The sequence below is a fragment of the Pleurodeles waltl genome, chromosome 1_2 (genome assembly GCF_031143425.1).
Source record: "Pleurodeles waltl isolate 20211129_DDA chromosome 1_2, aPleWal1.hap1.20221129, whole genome shotgun sequence".
NCBI classification, from domain to species: Eukaryota; Metazoa; Chordata; class Amphibia; order Caudata; family Salamandridae; genus Pleurodeles; species Pleurodeles waltl.
Window position 1 is genome coordinate 1,264,078,240 of NC_090437.1, and position 20,475 is coordinate 1,264,098,714.

Here is a 20,475-nt window from a genome sequence, read left to right on the forward strand (position 1 = left end):
TTACTACCTACGGGCAAGAACATGAGGGATAACTTGTGCAAATTTTATTTACGTCCATCCTGCACTTGTTATTCGCCCTAATTTTCTAGTTTATACAAACAGCTGCCATCAGGCAGGCCCCATGCATAAACAAGACGGTGTGCAAATCACACTCAAGCGATATTCGCGCTAGTGCTTAAACAGACTATAAGAGGTTGCACATATTTAACCCCTAATGTTCGGGTCTTAATGAACCTAAATATCACTTCAAACATAATACTAGTTACTTATAAAATTCCCAAAATACAATATACTATGACATTTACACTTTCATAGATTACCAGAATGATCCACCCTCTCCATCCAGTGTAACAAAGAGTTTAGAACACTTCATGTATAGTTCTTCAACTGCTACGGTATAGTTATTTGAAGAATAAAGCTCATTAAAATAAAAATTGTAATCAGTGAAGGAACAAATATGCCTAAACCCCATTTAATTCTTGACTCAGGAACCTATAACTAAAGTGATTTAATGTACAATGCATAAGAATGCCATATAAAGCGCAACAAAATTTCTGAATGAAAAAACAGCCACCTTGCGCCTCTATATTGAGGTCTGTAAAATGTATATTCTATTTAATAAAGCTGCAATGCTGTTTCGTATATTTTTTTTGCTTAAATCTTGAACATTGTTCTGTCAAGAAAAGACAATGTTATTATTGTTTTGCAGAATAACGCAGTAACCACAATAATGAAAATAAGTACATATATTTTTTACTTTCAACTCCATCAAACACTGGATGTGCTGTATGTGCGATTCACTGCTGGTTAGAATGCCGACAACATTAAAATATGTACCTAAATGAATAAAACACTTGGGAATAATCACTTTTGATTAACTTTAGCCAATGAAATTAAAACAACAAGGAATGTATGCATTTTTTGTTCTTTATTGATATGTCACCCAAGATTCAGCAGTTTTAGCACTTTGCTTTCCAGAACACATATCATTCTTTCCTCCCCGGACACACAATTAGGCAAGATGCATATCACCTTGTTAAAAATGTGACAAGATACTTTTCTGTAGCTTCCGCCTCAGCCTAATTGACTCACTGTGTTCCTCTGACTCATAGTTAACGGGAACACCTGTGTTTTTACGAGGTATTTAAGCAAGACGTATCGTCAAACCTTTCAGCATCAACGTCAAACTGATGAACATGGATCCTAAATGACAAAAAAAGGGACAGAGGACTTACGTTGTTCATGTATTCGCTCAGCAGGTCCTGGAGGGCCTGTCGCACAGCGTTGCACTCGGCCACGATTCGCTCCCGGCGGTCGTCGCGCGTGCACGAGGAGTCGGCCATCAGTGCCGCGCCACTGATGATGCTCTCCAGTCTCTCCTCCAAGGATGGGCGGAACCTGGCCTCACTGAAGGTCATAGGGTCTAAAATGATCTTGTTCTGCAGAGGGAAATAGTTTAAAAGAGATTCAGTTAGTTTGGATAGCTTTGATTACCCTTTCTCCCGCTCACATTCAATCAACGTAAATGTTCCATAAAAATGAATCAGTCAAACTAATTTGGATGTTCCTGCTCAACCTATGGTGACTAGATATATGTTTCAAATAAAAGTAAGGTTCCTATAGGGCATGGCACAGGTCTCATGCAACATTACAGTGTTATTTTGACCTCGGTTTAATAAGGTCTAGCTGAAGGTTTTGTGACTCAAGCCTTCACTCTGTTTTTCATTAAAAAAAAGAAAACATTCTGTGAAGGAAAAATAGTACCGAGGGAAAGCATTTAAGCTCTGCCATACAACGTCAGCATTATACATCATCTAGGGTATGTATAGGGTATGTATAAATAAGCAAAGTCTGTTTGTTTCTTTTATTTTGTAGCAAGTTTTGTAGCAGGAACCTGATGCCCTGAAGAGCACAGGGACAGATCAAAGAACCCTGACTTCTCCTTCCTTGTGAAGGCCTGAGGCTTATATATTTCTTTACCTGCAGTGAAGAATTTCTTAATAATAATCATGCAAAATATCCTCTTCCCGGGAAATTGTTATCTGAAAGTGGAGGTCAAAGCAAGAAATTTGAAGCCATTTGGGGCAAGTTTGCTAGTTCTGTGGATGAGAACAACGTCTTTCACACAACCACCTGCACAAATGAAGAAGGGAATCACTAGAGAAGCACCCTTTGTCCCTCCCACCCCCTCGCTGCATCTGCAGCAGGTCGAGCCCTATACATTAAAAAGACATTAATATGGAATATACAGACTTGACAATTAAAATAAACAAATATCAGAATAGGTGTGCTTTTTGGCGCCTTCTGGAGCCCATAACAAGTGCTGAGAAATGCATATTGGCAAAGAATGCAAGAACTTTGTGCTGGTGCTTTGCGCTGGTCTTATAACACATAACATCCTTAACGGAATGTGCCTCCTATACAGGCAGATATATATGAAGACCCCTTTGAACCTGTTGACCATCACACTTTGAAGGTTTATGCAAAGTCTATGTTTAGAGCTCAATCCTGGACTCCACAGCTCCGGACGTCGCCTTCATCACGGAAACCTGGATGAACGCCTCATCAGCTCCAGACATCGCCACTGCCATCCCCGAAGGCTACAAGATCTCCAGAAAAGACCGCACCAACCAAGTAGGAGGAGGCATCGCCATCGTCTTCAAAGACTCCACGTCACCACCTCCACCGAAGACACCCCTCTCGCCGCTGAACATCTGCATTTTCAAATCCGCACCGACCCCAGGACCACCCTCAGAGGATCCCTCGTCTACCGTCCCACCGGACCGCGCGCCCCTTTCAGCGACGCCATCGCCAACTTCATCTCCCCGCACGCCCTCGCCTCGCCGGACTACATCCTCCTAGGCGACCTCAACTTCCATCTGGAACAGAACAACGACCCCAACACCACCGCCCTGCTCGCCAACCTCGCCAACCTCGGCCTCAAGCAACTGGTGAACACCGCCACCCACATCGCCGGACACACGCTCGACCCTATCTTCTCCGCCAGCAAACACATCTTCTTCAGCCACACCTCCGCTCTACACTGGACCGACCACAGCTGTGTCCACTTCACATTCCGACGCGAGACCCGCCACCTCCGCACTCAAACCATCCCTCGTCGACAGTGGAACAAGATCCCCGAAGAGCAACTCCTCTCCGCACTCGCCGCCAACCAACCCACCCTCACCACCGACCCCAACGACGCAGCCCTCAGCCTCACAAACTGGATCTCCAACTGCGCAGACAACCTTGCTCCCCTCAAACGCACGCATCGACAGACCATAGTTATAGCGGTGTTAATGTCTACAGTTAACATTGCTAAATTAAAATTTTATGTAATATTTTGAAATCTTGACATATAAAACCTTGATGGACTGAGGGAAACCTAGGTTTATATCATAAGAAAAGGTAAGATTTAGCTCCATGATGCTCATTTTATTGAACAGCCCTCATAAACACTGATGGAAACATGCTTTCTAAAAACAGTAACTAAAAGTCTTAGGAACTTGACACTAGTCTACTGTGACCTCAGAGAATCTGGGGTCAGGGCAGGAAGGCAGGAAATTCCAAGCTCCTCTTGGGGTAGAATCCTCTGGAAACTTCTCCCACATCAGAGTGGGCATCAGGTATAAATATCAGACTTCTGTCCCCAACTCTTCATTACACCTCTGGACATGTGGACTCCACCAGAAAGAATGACTGCTGTGTTGCCATTCCATAGGATTGCCGCTCTGAAAGAGAGCTGCCCTGTTGTAGTTACCTATTGCCCTGCTGCCCTCTTGCTTTGTTGAGAAAGACTGAATCTGCAGCTCTAAACCCAGGACCCCAGAGTTTCTCCAGGGCTGGTTGGCTGTCCTCCAGAAACCTCTGGCAGACATCAGGAATCTCACATGCTTGAACACAACAGATGTGTCTCCTCTGCTGCGTGGTGCAACCTCAAACAGAACTGATGCATCGCCTCTGCTGCATGGACATTCCCAGCACAAGGACTTCACATCACTACTGCAGCCCCATTGGAACTGTCACTGCACGATGCATCCCCGACTAAAGACCTTGCATTGTAAGTCTCCTGTTTTCAGAAGCCTTGACGGGAATGAATGACTTCACATCACAAGCTCCTCAGCTACAAGCCAGTGCGTGCCACATCCTAAACACAGGACTTCACAGCACATGCCCATGCCCACTCGTAGACTGCCTCGTAGATGCAGGACCTTGCATGGCAGCCGTGCAGCTCCTAGGAACTGACGTTGCGCAACACATCCCAGATCAGGACATTTCATCACTTTGGTGCGCAACGCATCGCCATTGTGGGCCTCCACAACTCTTCACAACTAGGATTTAAGGTACTCGTTTTCAGCTGGCCTAGTTGGGTATCAGAAGCAGGCCCACAATTCATTGCAGTGACGCTGAACCTGTGACTTTGTCAATGTGTTTTTTGGCGCTATTTTCACTGAAATCTTTACAATTGCATATCTTCAGTTTTAGAGTTTTTGTCGTTTGGGTCTTAAGTTATTTATTAAAATTTACTCAATTTTTTACTTTGGTGTGGGGTTGTTCCAGTGCTTTATTTCTGTTGAAGGGCTGCATACTTTACAAATTGTTTCTAAATTAAGCTTGACTGCTCCACGCTAACCTGCCAGACGTTTGAGCACAAAGTAATTTGTGGTTTGCTTGTGCCTTCATTTTACAACGACTGTGGTTTCTGCTTGAGTAAATTTTTACCCCCCTCAAACAGTAGCCCAATTTCTAACACTAGTGATCAGCAGTGAGGACTCAGACTTGTGTTTGTGCAGTGCCATACAGTGATTTTGTGTTACACCAAAATTCCTGCTAAGTAATCTGAGAGCCATTCAAGCCTTTTTAAATTTAGCCTTGTGGCTGTTTTTTAAGTTGCCAACCTCTCTGTCTCATACCATGAAGTGGAGAGGCTCAGTGGGGATACCCGCAGGGTCTGAGCTGCAGAAATTCTTCAAGAGGAGGGGGCTACATGCAGGAAATAAGGCCACAAAGCTGGACCTTCAGACAGCTGTCTGCACCTACGAGGCAGACACTAGGATGCAGTCCAAATCTGAAGCCTCCGAGGATGAGGATCCCAATGGGGAGGATGCTGATGAGGGGGAATTGGTTTTAGTAATGGAGGATAACCTGGCTGTGGGCCCTGAGTGAGAGCTTCCACAGGACTGAGACCATCTGCCAACTGAGACAGAGTCCATTGTGAGGACAGGGAACAATGTGTCTTGCAGCAACTTGTCTCCAGAGGAGCTGTAGTACAGGAAGTCAGAAAGGGAGCTCAAGCTTCAGTAGGCCAAAATGAAACTAAAGGCAGATTAAAAGAAGGGTGAGAGAGCCTTGGCAGAAAAGTAAATGCTGCTGATGCATGAGAGAAGCCTGAAACAATGGAGACAAATCCTAGACAGAACTCGTAATCCAGTAGCACTGGTAGCAGTTTACTAGAAGTGTCTCAAGGTGACAAGAAGGGCTGCATACCTAAAGATCTTGTGCCCAACTATGTTGTAGGGGATGCTATTGACAAATGGTTTGCTGTCAATGATATAGCCCCAAGGGTACACAAGATCCAAGAGGAGTACTGGGGAGGGGGTAGATTGTGGAAGCATATGCCTACAATAGGGTAGGACACACTACTCACAAGAGATGCCTTTAGTAGGACACACTACTCAAGGCACCTCTTCTTCACAGCAGACTGTTTTTGTTATGTCTCCTCTGGCTATTAGCGCCATGAAACCTTATGGTGTATGTGCACTCTATAAATACCTTTAACATAACATTGCATAACAGTAGTGATATTGTGAAGAGTGGTTTCTCACTTTTCACTGTACCACTTATTTTTCAAAGCAGGAGTAGGTAATAATAATAATAATAATATTTCTAAAGCACAATAGTTACTTCAAAGAAGCGTCCCAGTGCTCTCTAGTCCGGAACTCGCAAGGACGGTTACGGAAGACTAAACAGAAAATACCAGCCATGTCTTCAGATGTTTCCAGAACAAAGCCTCTGTCTCCAATTGCCTACGACAGAGAGGAAGAGTTCCATAACTTTGAAGCCAAAAAACTGAAGGAACTGCCCCCAAAGCGAACCTTCTTATCTCTGGGTATTTGAGTCAACACCATCCCAGAAGACCTGAGACACCTTGTAGGAGAACAAGGCCTGATAAGCGAGTGTAAATAACTGGCCCTTGTCTTCCTAAAGGCTAAGAAGCAGAGGGCCTTGTAGGAAAGATGTTTCTTAAATGGGAGCCAGTGCAATTTGCTCAGAGATGAGCCCATAGAGGCCTGCTTGGAAAAATTGAGTAGAAGCCAGGCAACGGAGATCTGCGCGTGATGGAGTCTCATCAGCGGACACTGAGAGGCTCCCAGGTACATTGCCTGTTGGATATTACAATAATCCAACAGGGAGATAACAAGTGTCTGAATCACCATTTTTTGGCGGCAGACTCAAGTAAAAGGTGAATGATGTTCTTTATGGATTTTAAAATCCCAAAGCATTTATCTGCCAAGGCTGTAATTTGACTGTCAAAAGTAAAGTTTTCCTCAAGGCAAATGTCTCGGTTTTTAATCCTTGGCTTGGGTAAAGGAAGGGGACCTAAGGTAGGTGGCCACCAATCGGGAGACCGTATTGACGGTTGCTTACAAAGATAAGGCCCTCGTTCTTGCCCACATTAAATTTTAAACAGTTGAGGTCCATCCATTGGACTACCTCTGACAAACAGGATCTCAAAGAAATTGCCGCAATAGCAGAGTTCTGTGACAAGGTGACCATCAGCTGTGTATCATCGGCATACAACATGATGTCAAACCAGTGCCACTCAATGATACTAGCCAAGGGATGAATCCTCAAAATTGAGGTTGAGGTCATCTACAATAATACAATACAATTAGAATAGTGTGAGACTAAAGGTGACAAGCCATCAACCAAGGATGCAATGAAACTAGAGGCTGACCCCAGCGAGCGGTAAATTAGGGTCCAAGAGAGAGAGAAATTACTGGAGCATGACAAAATTTAGAGTACTGTCTCAGTGCCTGCTATAGATTGTTCATTAAAAGTGTATGTGAAGGATTGTTTCAAAATGTTTGCAATACCCCAGCCCCATTGGCCTTTCATGTCTGACCTGACAATCGCGTACCCAGAAGGGATAGTTAGCAAAACATCTGACTCCGAACATTCTGTAATCCAGGTTTGAATTAAGAAAACACCACATGGCCCTGATCAGAGATAAAATGAGACAATTGGTGCTTGTGCCTCACCAAGGAGCGACAATTAGGAGAGAAAAAACTTTCCAAAGCAGAAGCGGGTGTAAATGATGACATTAATTAGAATTAAGATTATAGATTATAATACTGTAGGGAAAGTTTTAGTAAGATCACTCCTTATCCAGCACAACACCACTGCCCAGTGTGATCCAGAAATAGACCTCAAAAACTGTCTCTCATTTGGCAGCAGTGCAACATGATGATCCTTAATGAAAGGCTTAGCGATATAAGATGAAGCTGCCTCAAAGAGAGAAAAGAAGCGTGGCAAAATATGTATTTCACTAATCATAATGAATCATCCTCAATAGGGTAGGTTCTGGTAGTGCAATATTTAAGTATTTTTCATCTAAGAGGTTTAGAAGAATGATACCACACACTTTTCATGGATGATTAGTATATATTCTGACTCCCATATATAATACATCTATATTTGGTGTTGAAGGTACTGAATCGGACACCTCAGTAACTAAGCATTATGTTTTGGATGTATTATTAAGTTTATATCAGTAAACCTTCTCAAAGGAGGTCTGTGAAATCAGGTACCAACACCATGGTAGGGACATTCAATGTGAAAATAACAATGTCTTTACATGGTACAATCAGCTGGAATGGAGATGGGGAGAATTGAACGAAAAATATATAAGGATGCTCAGTTGACTTTTAAGTTTAGTGTAGAGAGTGAGAGAGAGAGAGAGACTTTTGCAAGAAGCTTTTACATGCTGGGACTCAAGTCACCTGAACTCTCCTAAAACTAATCTTCAGCAGCCCTTAGTAAATAGGTGAAATTTGAGTCACATTTGTATGGACATTTCCAGTACAAGACTTCCTCTTTAGAACAATCAGGCATAATTTATTAGATTTTCTTCTTTCATAAGTATCAAGGAGTCTTACCTATATCCGATCCATTTCTAGAAGGTGATGCCCGTCATCATAAGGCATTTAGGGGCATATTTATACTCCGTTTGCGCCGAAATTGCGTCGTTTTTTTCGACGCAAATTCGACGCAAAACTAACGCCATATTTATACTTTGGCGTTAGTTGCGTCTAGCGCCAAAGTTCATGGAGTTAGCATAATTTTTTGGCGTGAACACCTTCCTTGCGTTAATGATATGCAAGGTAGGCGTTCCCGTCTAAAAAAATGACTCCCAGGCATGTGCGTGGTATTTATACTCCCGGGCAAAAATCACGCCCGGGAGTGGGCGGGGCAAAAAACCCCGCATTTGCGCCTGAATTTAACGCCTGGGTCAGGGCAGGCGTTAAGGGACCTGTGGGCTCAGAATGAGCCCAGAGGTGCCCTCCCCTGCCCCCAGGGACACCCCCTGCCACCCTTGCCCACCCCAGGAGGACACCCAAGGATGGAGGGACCCACCCCAGGGACATTAAGGTAAGTTCAGGTAAGTTTTTTTTTTTTTTTTTTGTGGCATAGGGGGGCCTGATTTGTGCCCCCCTACATGCCACTATGCCCAATGACCATGCCCAGGGGACAGAAGTCTCCTGGGCATGGCCATTGGGCAAGGGGGCATGACTCCTGTCTTTGCTAAGACAGGAGTCATGTTAATGGGGGATGGGCGTCGTAAAAAAATGGCGCAAATCAGGTTAAGGCGATTTTTTGGACTCAACCTGACTTGCCCCATTTTGAGACGCCCATACGCCATTTTCCCCTACGCCGGCGCTGCCTGGTGTACGTGGTTTTTTTCCACGCACACCAGGCAGCGCCGGTCGGCTAACGCCGGCTAACGCCATTCTATAAATACGGCGCCCGCATGGCGCTTCAGAATGGCGTTAGACGGCGCTAATTTTTTTGACGCTAAACTGCGTTAGCGCAGTTTAGCGTCAAAAAGTATAAATATGGCCCTTAATGCCTGTTTTCAAATGGGACTGTACATTAGCTGAAGGGTGTGTCATCTACAAGGAAGTGGCTTTCATTGCTTAATATAATGAGCACAAACTGTGTGGAAAATCGAGGTGCATATTTACAAGAAAGTGATGCACCAGTCCCGATGCGCCACTTTTCTTGCCTCGCCCCTGCCCCACCTAATGACACCATGGTTGCACCATATTTACGATACTGTACACCGTGCCGGATGTTAGGAAAACAGCATTGTGGCTCTGGCTAGCGTCAGAAATTTTGAGGAGGCCATAGATTTTTTGGGTGCGTCACTTTAACACCTGCCCTAAGTGGACATTAAAAATGACGGAAAAAATGGTGCAGTGAAATCTGGAAATTTCCCTGCACCATTTTTTCGGGCTTCCCTGTGTCGGAACACCCCCTTGAGACATTATGCCTGACATAATGTGGTGAAAGGGTTTACAAAGAGGCACAATGCAAGCATTGCGCCACTTTGTAAAAACGGCGCAGGAGAAAGGCCTGCTTAACGCCACCTTAGCATAAAAAACAGTGCCAAGTGACTCTAGGGGCTTGTAAATATGCCCCCATGTGCCCTCTTTTCTTTCAACTTGCGTCAGCTGAGTGGCAACCTCATACTGAATGATATTTCCTCTACCTTATGTTCAGGTCAAAGTTATTGTACTTCATTGTTTACATTTTATAAGTGTAGGAGGCTGGCCTGGCTTGTAGTGGGTACCAAAGGTACTTACACTTTGTGCCAGGACCAGTTATCCCTTATTAGCAGAGAAGAGGTGTTTCTAGCAGCTTAGACTGATAGAAGGTAGCTATGGCAAAGCAGCTTAGGCTGAACTAGGAGACATGCAAAGCTCCTACAATATCACTTATATCATATGCACAATATCATAAGAAAACACAATACACAGAGTTACTAAAAATAAAGGTACTTAATTTTTATGACAATATTCCAAAAGTATCTCAGGGAGTACCCTCAGTAAGAAGGTAAGTAATATACACAAGTTATATGTACACAAACCCAAAACAGGTAAGTAATAGTAAGAAAAGTAATGCAAACAGTGTAGAATTACAATAGGTTGCAATAGGCAAGCATAGGTATTGGGGCAACACAAACCATATACTCCAAAAGTGGAATGCAAATCACGTTTGGACCCCAGACCTATGTGAGCTTGTAGAGGGTCGCTGGGGCTGTAAGAAAACAGTCAGGGTGTCCAAGATACCCCACCCCAAGACCCTGAAAAGTAGGAGTAAAGTGCACCTACTACCCCCAGACAGCACAATAGTCGTGATAGGGGGATTCTGCAGGAAGAACAAACACCAGCAGTGCACTGACAACGGATTTCTGGACCTGAGGACCTGTAAGGCAAGGGGACCAAGTCCAATAGTCGCGACAGTATCCAGGGGGGCAGGAGCCCAGGAAACCCCGGATGAAGGTGCAAGAAACTGCCTCCGGATGGAAGAAGCTTGGAGTTCTGCAAGAAAGAAGAAGACTAGGGACTTCTCCTTTGGAAGATAGATGTCCCACGTCGCGATGAAGCTTGCGGAGTGTTCCCACGCAGAAATACCACAAACAAGCCCTGCTAGCTGCAAGGGTTGCGGTAGAGGTTTTTGGGTACTGCTGAGGACCAGGAAGGACCAGGATGTCGACTTTTGGAGGAGGAGACAGAGGGGGCACTCAGCAACTCAGAGAGCCCTCACAGAAGCAGGCAGTACCCGCAGAAGTACCCCGGAGTCCATGTAAAGTTACAAAAGAGGGTCCCACGACGTCGGAGGACAACTCAGAAGGTTGTGCACTGCAGGATGGAGTGCCTGGGACCCAGGCTAGGATGTGCATGAAGGAAATCTTGGAAGAGTGCACAGGAGCCGGAGCAGCTGCAAATCATGCAGTACACAGCTTTGCTGTCTAGCGTGGGGAGGCAAGGACTTACCTCCACCAAACTTGGACAGAAGAGTCACTGGACTGTGGGAGTCACTTGGACAGAGTTGCTGTGTTCCAGGGACCACGCTCGTCAGGATGAGAGGGGACCCAGAGGACCAGTGATGCAGTCTTTTGGTGCCTGCATTAGCAGGGGGAAGATTCCGTCGACCCACAGGAGATTTCTTCTGAGCTTCTGGTGCATGGTGGAGGCAGGCTACCCCCAGAGCATGCACCACCTGGAAACAGTCGAGAAAGCCAGCAGGATTAGGTGCTACAATGTTGGTGGTAGTCATCTTGCTACTTTGTTGCGGTTTTGCAGGCATCCTGGAGCAGTCAGCGGTCGATCCTTTGGTAGAAGGTGAAGAGGGAGATGCAGAGGAACTCTGCTGAGCTCTTGCATTCGTTATCTGAAGAATTCCCCAAAGCTGAGACCCTAAATAGCCAGAAAAGGAGGTTTGGCTACCAAGATAGGAGGATTGGCTACCAAGAGAGGTAAGAGCCTATCAGAAGGAGCCTCTGACGTCACCTGCTGGCACTGGCCACTCAGAGCAGTCCAGTGTGCCCCCAACACCTCTGTTTCCAAGATGGCAGAGGTCTGGGACACACTGGAGGAGCTCTGTGCACCTCCCCTGGGAGGTACTGGTCAGGGGAGTGGTGACTCCCCTTTCCTTTGTCCAGTTTTGCGCCAGAGCAGGGCTGAACCGGTGTAGACTGGCTTATGTAGAGATGTGCACCATCTGTGCCCATCAAAGCATTTCCAGAGGCTGGGGAGGCTACTCCTCCCCAGCCCTACACAACTATTTCCAAAGGGAGAGGGTATAACACCCTCTCTCAGAGGAAATCCTTTGTTCTGCCTTCCTGGGCGAGGGCTGCCTGGACCCTGTCTGAGGGGTTGGCAGCAGCAGCAGCTGCAGTGGAGACCCCGGAAAGGCAGTTTGGCAGTACCCGGGTTCTGTGCTAGAGACCCAGGGATGCATGGAATTGTCCCCCCAATACCAGAAAGGTATTGGGGTGACAATTCCATGATCTTAGACATGTTACATGGCCATGTTCGGAGTTACCATTGTGACGCTATACATAGGTAGTGACATATGTATAGTGCACGCGTGTAATGGTGTCCCCGCACTCACAAAGTCCGGGGAATTGGCCCTCAATGATGTGGGGGCACCTTGGATAGTGCCAGGGTGCCCACACACTAAGTAACTTTGCACCCAACCTTCACCAGGTGAAGGTTAGACATACAGGTGATTTATAAGTTACTTAAGTAAAGTGGTAAATGGCTGTGAAATAACGTGGACGTTATTTCACGCAGGCTGCAGTGGCAGGCCTGTGTAAGAATTGTCAGAGCTCCCTATGGGTGGCAAAAGAAATGCTGCAGCCCATAGGGATCTCCTGGAACCCCAATACCCTGGGTACCTCAGTACCATATACAAGGGAATTATATGGGTGTACCAGTATGCCAATGTGAATTGGTAAATTTAGTCACTAGCCTGCAGTGACAAATTTGGAAAGCAGAGAGAGCATAACCACTGAGGTTCTGGTTAGCAGAGCCTCAGTGAAACTGTTAGTCACCACACAGGGAACACATACAGGGGACATACTATGAGCACTGGGTCCCTGCCTGGCAGGGTCCCAGTGACACAAGGACTAAAACAACTTACATACAGTGAAATATGGGGGTAAAATGCCAGGCAAGATGGTACTTTCCTACAATAAGCCGAAAGAGGACTTGGGAGAGGGCAACACACAGATATTGTTGCATGATTTAGAGACCTAGTAGTTTTATTACAGTGAACTGGAGGACACTCTCCAAGCACCTGCAGCCCCAGCCTCATGTGATTTTACAGACAGATTTCCCAGCTGCTAAAAACGTGCCTGATGTTTCCTCAACCGGGACACCTGGGTGCTGAGACACACACAAGTGCTCTTATAATTGGTCAGAGCAGCATCCTATCCGGGAAAACCACTTCACCCAAATGTAATCAGTCCCTAGGAATCAATACATTAGGACTCACATGCAAATGTGACCGATAACAAACCTCAAAATAATGCAAATATGGCAACCCCTTCCCTTTTTAATCTGTTTGATGGTGCTCATAACAGATGCCCAATCAAATTAACATCAAATGATGTCAGTTTAATACTGTGTACTTTTTTATGTTTCGAGATAAACATCTTTATTCGAAAACACGAATGTACAAGCATTTCAAAAGTGCATTTTGGCAGCAAACCACTTGACAGATGTGATCGTCAAAGTAGCATGTGTCACAAGCCTAAAGCTAGATAACAAGGTGACCTTCAGTAAAGGGAAACTTCTCTCAATTGCTTTTTACTGAAGTTTGTAAAGCTTTTAACTTGTACAAACCATGCCTCCAAATGAAGCATACTTCTTTGCATGATTTTTTAATTGGTCAAAGAGTTAGAGATAATGCTATTCAACGTTTTATTGGCTTGACTTGTGTTTAGATGTTCAGTTGTTATCAGTAAATAACAGTTACAACCTGTGTGCCAACCATTTAAAACTTAGACAGCCTTACTTCTAAATGCTTGGCGTTGATGAAATACTACTGCTGGCAGCACTAGATATATTATCAGTGGAAAGATTATGAAAGTACTAGCAGGTGCAATGCAATGCTGTTTTTCATTAGTACTGGTGAGTGCAAATTTACCAGCTTATTGCAGACTCTATACAGATGGAATGGAAAGACAATGGCATAAATCAGACCAATACTGGTTTATTTAACTGGTGAGGCAGTACAACTAATTTTGGTGGTAAAATGTAAACAGTTCATCAAGTTTTTGCTCATGGGTAATACTAACATGTTTTCATATGGTGCTTCCTAAGGCACATGAGCAGTTTGCACATGCTGCAATCACTTAAAACGCTTGTACATGCTGTAATAATGTTACTATGCCATAATGGAATTATTGCCATAATCAATGGTATTTGATACATCAATACTAAAATGGTGGAAGACTTGGTATGCCTGACCAGTGTTTGAATTTATGGATCTAGATCACAAAAAGTTTTTTACTGCCACTATATTAGTGAGTTAAAGCAGCAGTTGGTATAAACACCTTTACCACCATATTATGAAAGCAGGTTTCTGGGTGTGTGTGGAATTTTGTTGTAGAGGCAGAGTTCTTTTGGTTTCGTGCTGTTTGATTTTCATGCTTCATTTTTTAATTTGTGATGTTGTGTTGTACTTTGGTTGTTGCGTTGTGTTCTCTTTTGATTGTTTCTCCTCGCAACTTTCCAACCAACACCTGTTTGTTCGCATAGGCACCTCCTGGTCAGATACATTTCAGCTGCAGAGTTCACGATGGTTCCATATTGTTTACTGAACCACTTAGCTTTTACATGGAGCTACTTGGTGAGCAACTCGCAGATAACTGACTCAAGATTCACTGATATGTCAATAAAATGCAACACTACCTAAAAGTCTCCTCAACTTCAGAAATCCAAGGCCTCAAACACTGCCTGCATATCTTCCAGACTTTGATGTCCAGGGCCTACCTGAAGCTCAATGAAACCAAGACCGAAATCATTTCATTTGTCAAGAACAGCAAACAAGATAATGCACAAACCTGGCTCAATGCAATGAATCATAACAGCTGTGAATCCCAACGGTCATCCAGTGCAAGTCACTTGGATTCATCTGGACACCAACCTCACCTTCAATGAATGACACCATGTAACAAGCTCTCTCTTCTAAAGAAAGTAAAACCATTTCTTCCAAAAAGTGACTTCAGAACTGCTGTTGCAACACTTTTAATCGCATCCAGAACTTGATAGAGCCCTGCTCTATATCGCGCCAGACTCCAGACTGCAAACCCTCAGGGACATCCTACAGCATGCCTGAAGAAATATGATCACGTCACCTACATCCTAATGAAACTTCATTAGCTCCCTTTGCTGGCCCTTACCATCTTCAAAACCAGCTCAGCCATAATGACCAGCCCCCTATCCTATCCTACAGACAAGCTTACAATCTCTGGTGGTTTTCAGCAGACCCACAGGAAGGACGGCATCATACTTCAGATTAAGAATTGTAAAAAAGTAAACACAAGACTGCAAACTTCTGCATCTATGCACCCAGGATCTGGAACAACTCTGTATCCATTAGAGCCGGCCCAATGCTGCTCCAATTTAGGTGTGAAATGAATGCTTGCCTCTTTAAAGAACACTACATTACAATGCATTAAGCCTCCACAATCCAGCTTCCTCTCCTATTACTCATTGACTTTATGCTTGACTTTGATCATGTACATGGTTCCTCTGCCTTTTTGCTAGGTGTTAGAAATGGGGTCTTTGGTTGGCAGTCAGTAAATGAGAATCACCCTCAGCTAACCCCTGCTCACCCCCTTGGTAGCTTGGCACGCTCAGTAGGCTTAACTTAAGAGTGCTAGGTGTAAATTATTTGTACCAACACACACAGTAACTCAATGAAAACACTACAAAATGACACAACATAGGTTTAGAAAAAATAGAAAATATTTCTCTAAACAAAACAAGACCAAAGCGACAAAAATCCACAATACACACGTCAAGTTATCAATAAAAATGCAAAAATAGTCTTCATGTAATTTTAACCACAACGCTAACGCTGTTAGCATTAAAATGAACCCTTGGCACGTAAAAAATAACCTCGCACTGGTGAGCGTACATCAAAAAGGGCTTGCGATGCGTCTATGTCACCAACGAGCAAAACTTTGCATTGTTTCTCTTTCAGTCGGGTTGGCATGCGTTGTTTCTTCTCTCCGCAGAAGAGCGATGCGCTGATCCAGTCAGCACTCTTAGGTCCTTTCAGGCCTTACATCATTTTTCCATGCCCAGCAGTGTTTGCGTCAGAAATCCAGCTGCATGATAATCTGAAAACCACGCAGCGTGGGTTGCGATCTCACCAGCCTCCGTCAGAGATACTGCGCGTCGTTTCTCCAGCCGCGGGCATCGATCTTCATGTTGCGTTGCAGGCGAGCATCGATTTTCAGCCTCGAAGCCGGCGGCACGTCGATTTTTTAGCTGCAGATCGGAGTCCCATCGATCTTTTCCCCGCACCGTGGTCGGTGTGTGGATTTCTCACTCTTGGGCTGCCAGCTTCTCCTTTCAGGGTCCCAGGAACTGGATGGGCACCACTTGGCAGAGTAGGAGTCTCAGCAGAGGCTCCAGGTTCTGGCAGAGAGAAGTCTTTGCTGTCCCTGAGACTTCAATAACAGGAGGCAAGCTGTAAATCATGCCCTTGGAGAGTTCCTCACAAGAAGGAAGGCAATACAAAGTCCAGTCTTCGTCCTCTAGCACAGGCAGAAGCAGCAACTGCAGGATAGCTCTACAAAGCAAAGCCACAGGCAGGGCAGCTCTTCTCCAGGCAGAGGTTCCTCTTGGTTTCCAGAAGTGTTCTAAAGTCTGTGGTTTTGGGTGCCATTTGCCCTTTGAAGTAGGCTTACTTCAAGGAAAAGTCTCTCTTGTTTGTGAAATCCTGCCTTGCCCAGGCCAGGTCCCAGACACACACCAGGGGGTTGGAGACTGCATTGTGTGAAGGCTGGCACATCCATTTCAGGTGTAAGTGACCACTCCCCCTCCCTCCTAGCACAGATGGCTCCTCAGGAAATGCAGACTACACCCCAGCTCCCTTTGTGTCACTGTCTAGAGAGAGGTGCAAACAGTCCAACTGTCAACCGGACCCAGACAGGGAATCTACAAACAGGCAGAGTCACAGAAATGGTTTAAGCAAGAAAATGCCCACTTTCTAAAAGTGGCATTTTCAAACACACAATCTTTAAATCAACTTTACTAAAAGATGTATTTTTAAATTGTGAGCTCAGAGACCCCAAACTCCATATGTGTATCCACTCCCAAAGGGAATCTATCCTTTAATCATATTTAAAGGCCCCGATGTTAACCTATGAGAGGGACAGGCCTTGCAACAGTGAAAAACGAATTCAGGACATTACTATATGTCGTACCTTATCCATACACTGCACACTGCCCTTGGGGCTACCTAGTTCCTACCTTAGGGGTATCTTACATGTAAGAAAAGGGAAGGTTTAGGCCTGGCAAGTGGGTACACTTGCCAAGTCGAATTTACAGTTTAAAACTGCACACACATACACTGCAGTGGCAGGTCAGAGGCATGATTACAGAGCTACTAATATGGGTTGCACAACCAGTGCTGCAGGCCCACTAGTAGCATTTGATTTAAAGGCCCTGGCACCTCTAGTGCACTGTATTAGGGACTTACTAGTAATTCAAATATGCCAATCATGGATGAACCAATTACATACACATTTTGTATAGGAGCACTAGCACTTTAGCACTGGTTAGCAGTGGTAAAGTGCCCAGAGTAACAAAAACAGCAAAAACAGAGTCCAGCACAAATCAACAACATGGGAAACAGAGGCAAAAAGTGAAGGGAGACCACGCTAAGGATGAAAAGTCCAACACTAGTCTTATGCTATACAAATACTACATACACACATACTTATACCTCTTTGGTGTGTTGTGTCTGTTATGTTGTAATTGTTTTTTTATTTTACTTTGTGCATGGTATTTTGTTCTGTTTTTTTACTTTACACATGTCAACAAATTGTGCTACTTTTCCAGCCCAAAGAAGCACATGCCTTTGAGGTTCTTTTGACAACCAACTATCTACCACTGTTTAAGGTGGTAAAATAGTGCTGCTGTAGCTCTTAAACTATTTATAAGAGCTGTTAGTGCAAAATTGTGGCTGACATGAGATATGCCCCATAATATTTAGATAACTTCAGATGTCTGTACCTAGCTGAAGCCTCCTGCCACTTCACCTTATGCTTCAGGAGTAGCTTTCTGCTCTCCGTATAGAGATTCTTCTCAGAATGCAACACTCCCTCCAGAAAGCCAAAGATTTTCTGTTTTCTACCATCAGTCACTTGTGAGCTTGATTTGAGTTTGGGAGATGGGATGCTCACAACATGGCAGATGTCCCGGCCGCCATGTTACAAATGCATTATAGCCTATGGCACTTGTAATACAGTAGACAAGATACCCATCACATTTAGATGGAGTATCTCATGTTCTACACTCTAAAAAATTGTAAATAAGTATATTTGAAGTATCTACTTAGTTTTCTGTATAAACTTATAAATTAAAGTACTCTCAAAAGATAAATATTACTATGGAAATGAGTATGCACAAATTATCTTTTTTAGCTTCTTGTTCAAACTTACTTATTCTGGTAATTTTAACAGGGATTTTAAGATTGTTTTGATAGATTCTGTTGTGTGATATCACTCATCAACATTTCAAAAATTGCCATGCGTTTTGAAAATCTCTAAAATAAACATCTGAAGTTATTCCCATGGTGCACAATCATATCTGAAGAGAGAGCACACACAACTTTTAGCTTCTTGATCAAATTCAAGTATCTGGGTAATTGTAACAGGGTTTTTAGGATTTTGACGATCAATTCTGTTTTATAGTATGGCTGATACTTACACATCATTCTGTATGCTGTTTCTCTTATTGCTGATGAAGTTAGTTAATCAAACAAGAAATTAAATGTATTTATTATTACTCTAGCACCCTAAGGCCCTGATTTATACTTTTTGGTGCAAAACTGCACTAATGCAGTTTTGCACCAAAATGTTTAGCACCAGCTTGCACGATTTCTGAGCACCAGCCAGGGACCATATTTGTGGAATGGTGCAGGCCGGTGCAAAGGGTAGGCTAGTGTAAAAAAATGATGTTTGCTGGGTGGGGCTGGCGGTATGGAAGAAGGGGGTTTTGCACCAAAAAATGACGTTAGTCAGGTTAGAGTAAAAAAAATGACTCTAACCAGCCTAGCGTCATTTTCTGATGCAAAACCATCCATACCACATGACTCCTGCCTTAAAAAAGACAGGAGTCATGCCCACCACCCCATTGGCCAGCACAGTGGACCAGGGTCCCCTAGGCATGGCCATTGCACCCAGTGCCATGTATGGGGTCCCATTTCAGGGGCCCCAGTGGCACTTTCTTGTGTGGGTGTCCCTGGGCCATGGGAATAGGCCCACAGGTCCCCTAACGCCTGGCTCGACCCAGGGGTTAAATAATGGTGCAAAGCTTGCTTTGCACCCTTATTTGACCCCTCCTCCCTGTACGTGATTTTAGCACGGGGATAAATATGGCGCTAAGGCCATAGAGTAATTTTTTGCACGGGAACACCTACTTTGCATCTCATTGACACACAGTAGGTTTCCATGTCCAAAAAATGACTTTAACTCCATAAATTTGTCGCTAGTTGGGTCTAGCGCCAAAGTATAAATATAGAGTTAGTTTTGCACTGAATTTGCGTCAAAACAAATGGCGCAAATGTGGCACAAAACAAGTATAAATATTCCCCTAAGTATGGAGTAAATCACACCTGCTCACTGAAACACATTTGTGAAAGAGACTCAAAATGGTTACTCTGACTTCGTTTTTTAAATAGATCTTTTATGAACAAATCATTCTGTTATTTGAATGATGGTAGATTTATTCCTACCGTGAGACATTGTGTGCCCGTTGAGAATACAGGTAACTGAATTACTTGTTCAGAAGCGTTCCCCTCAGAGGAAGGGCTCTATAGTCCCAAGTACAAAGAGAACTCATTAACAGTTTCCCAGAAAATGAAACTGATGCACAAGGACGTTGGATTTCGAATTAGCTAATTAATTAATTTAAGTCAAGTCTAGTAAAGTCAAAAAGCTTTATTCGACTCTACAAACTAAAATCGTACAAGCTAATAGAAATATAAACATTGCATCACATTTTAATTAGGTAAAAGCAGGCACAGCAATACTATAAAAAGAACAATATATTTATATATATATATACACAAAATAAAAGCACACCCTCATACAAACAGCTCACTAGCAAACATCACAATGTTACTGCACCCCAGAACAATGGGGTCTAAATCAAAAGTATTACAAGAAGATAGGGCCTAGTGATTGCCACTAAAGACCTCAGACAAATTTCCGTATATATGAAAACACATTTTAGGGGTGGCTAAAAGCTGTAAGTACAAAAGAGAATGTGTAGCCTGTCTGAATCCCAAAGTTAAAAAAAGTGGTCTTAAAAACTTGTGAAGCAAGGTGTTAAAAATAGGACAAACAAGTACAATGTGCAAAGTGGAAGCCTGGTCACAAACACATGTGAAATATGCCCAACCTAAAGTAGGCCAGTAAATGCCACTGGGGAATTGTAGTTTCAAAAAGAAGTTAATATTCAACTCCGGGAAAGTTTTTGATCATAATCAAACGGCGATATGTCTGTTTGGCCAAGGCGGAAGCCATCCTTTCGGCTGCCACCCTGCGATGGAAGGCCTGCCTCAACCAGACTACATTGTGTTTCCTAATACTCAGGCCTCCCAAGAGCAATAAGGTTATCGTTCACATAGCATAACCCTGAGATATTGGACGCAATGTCT

General features: G+C 44.0%; 1 protein-coding gene across 2 annotated transcripts in view; it reads right to left on the reverse strand.

The window, feature by feature from the left end:
* Window positions 1–20,475, reverse strand: part of CTNNA2 (catenin alpha 2) — a 2,570,005-nt gene that overhangs the window by 1,750,841 nt on the left and 798,689 nt on the right. For both annotated transcript variants that reach the window (XM_069204683.1, XM_069204674.1), the window contains exon 7: window positions 1,236–1,439. In XM_069204683.1, coding sequence (XP_069060784.1) covers window positions 1,236–1,439 — 204 coding nt within the window. The remainder of the gene's footprint in view (window positions 1–1,235; window positions 1,440–20,475) is intronic.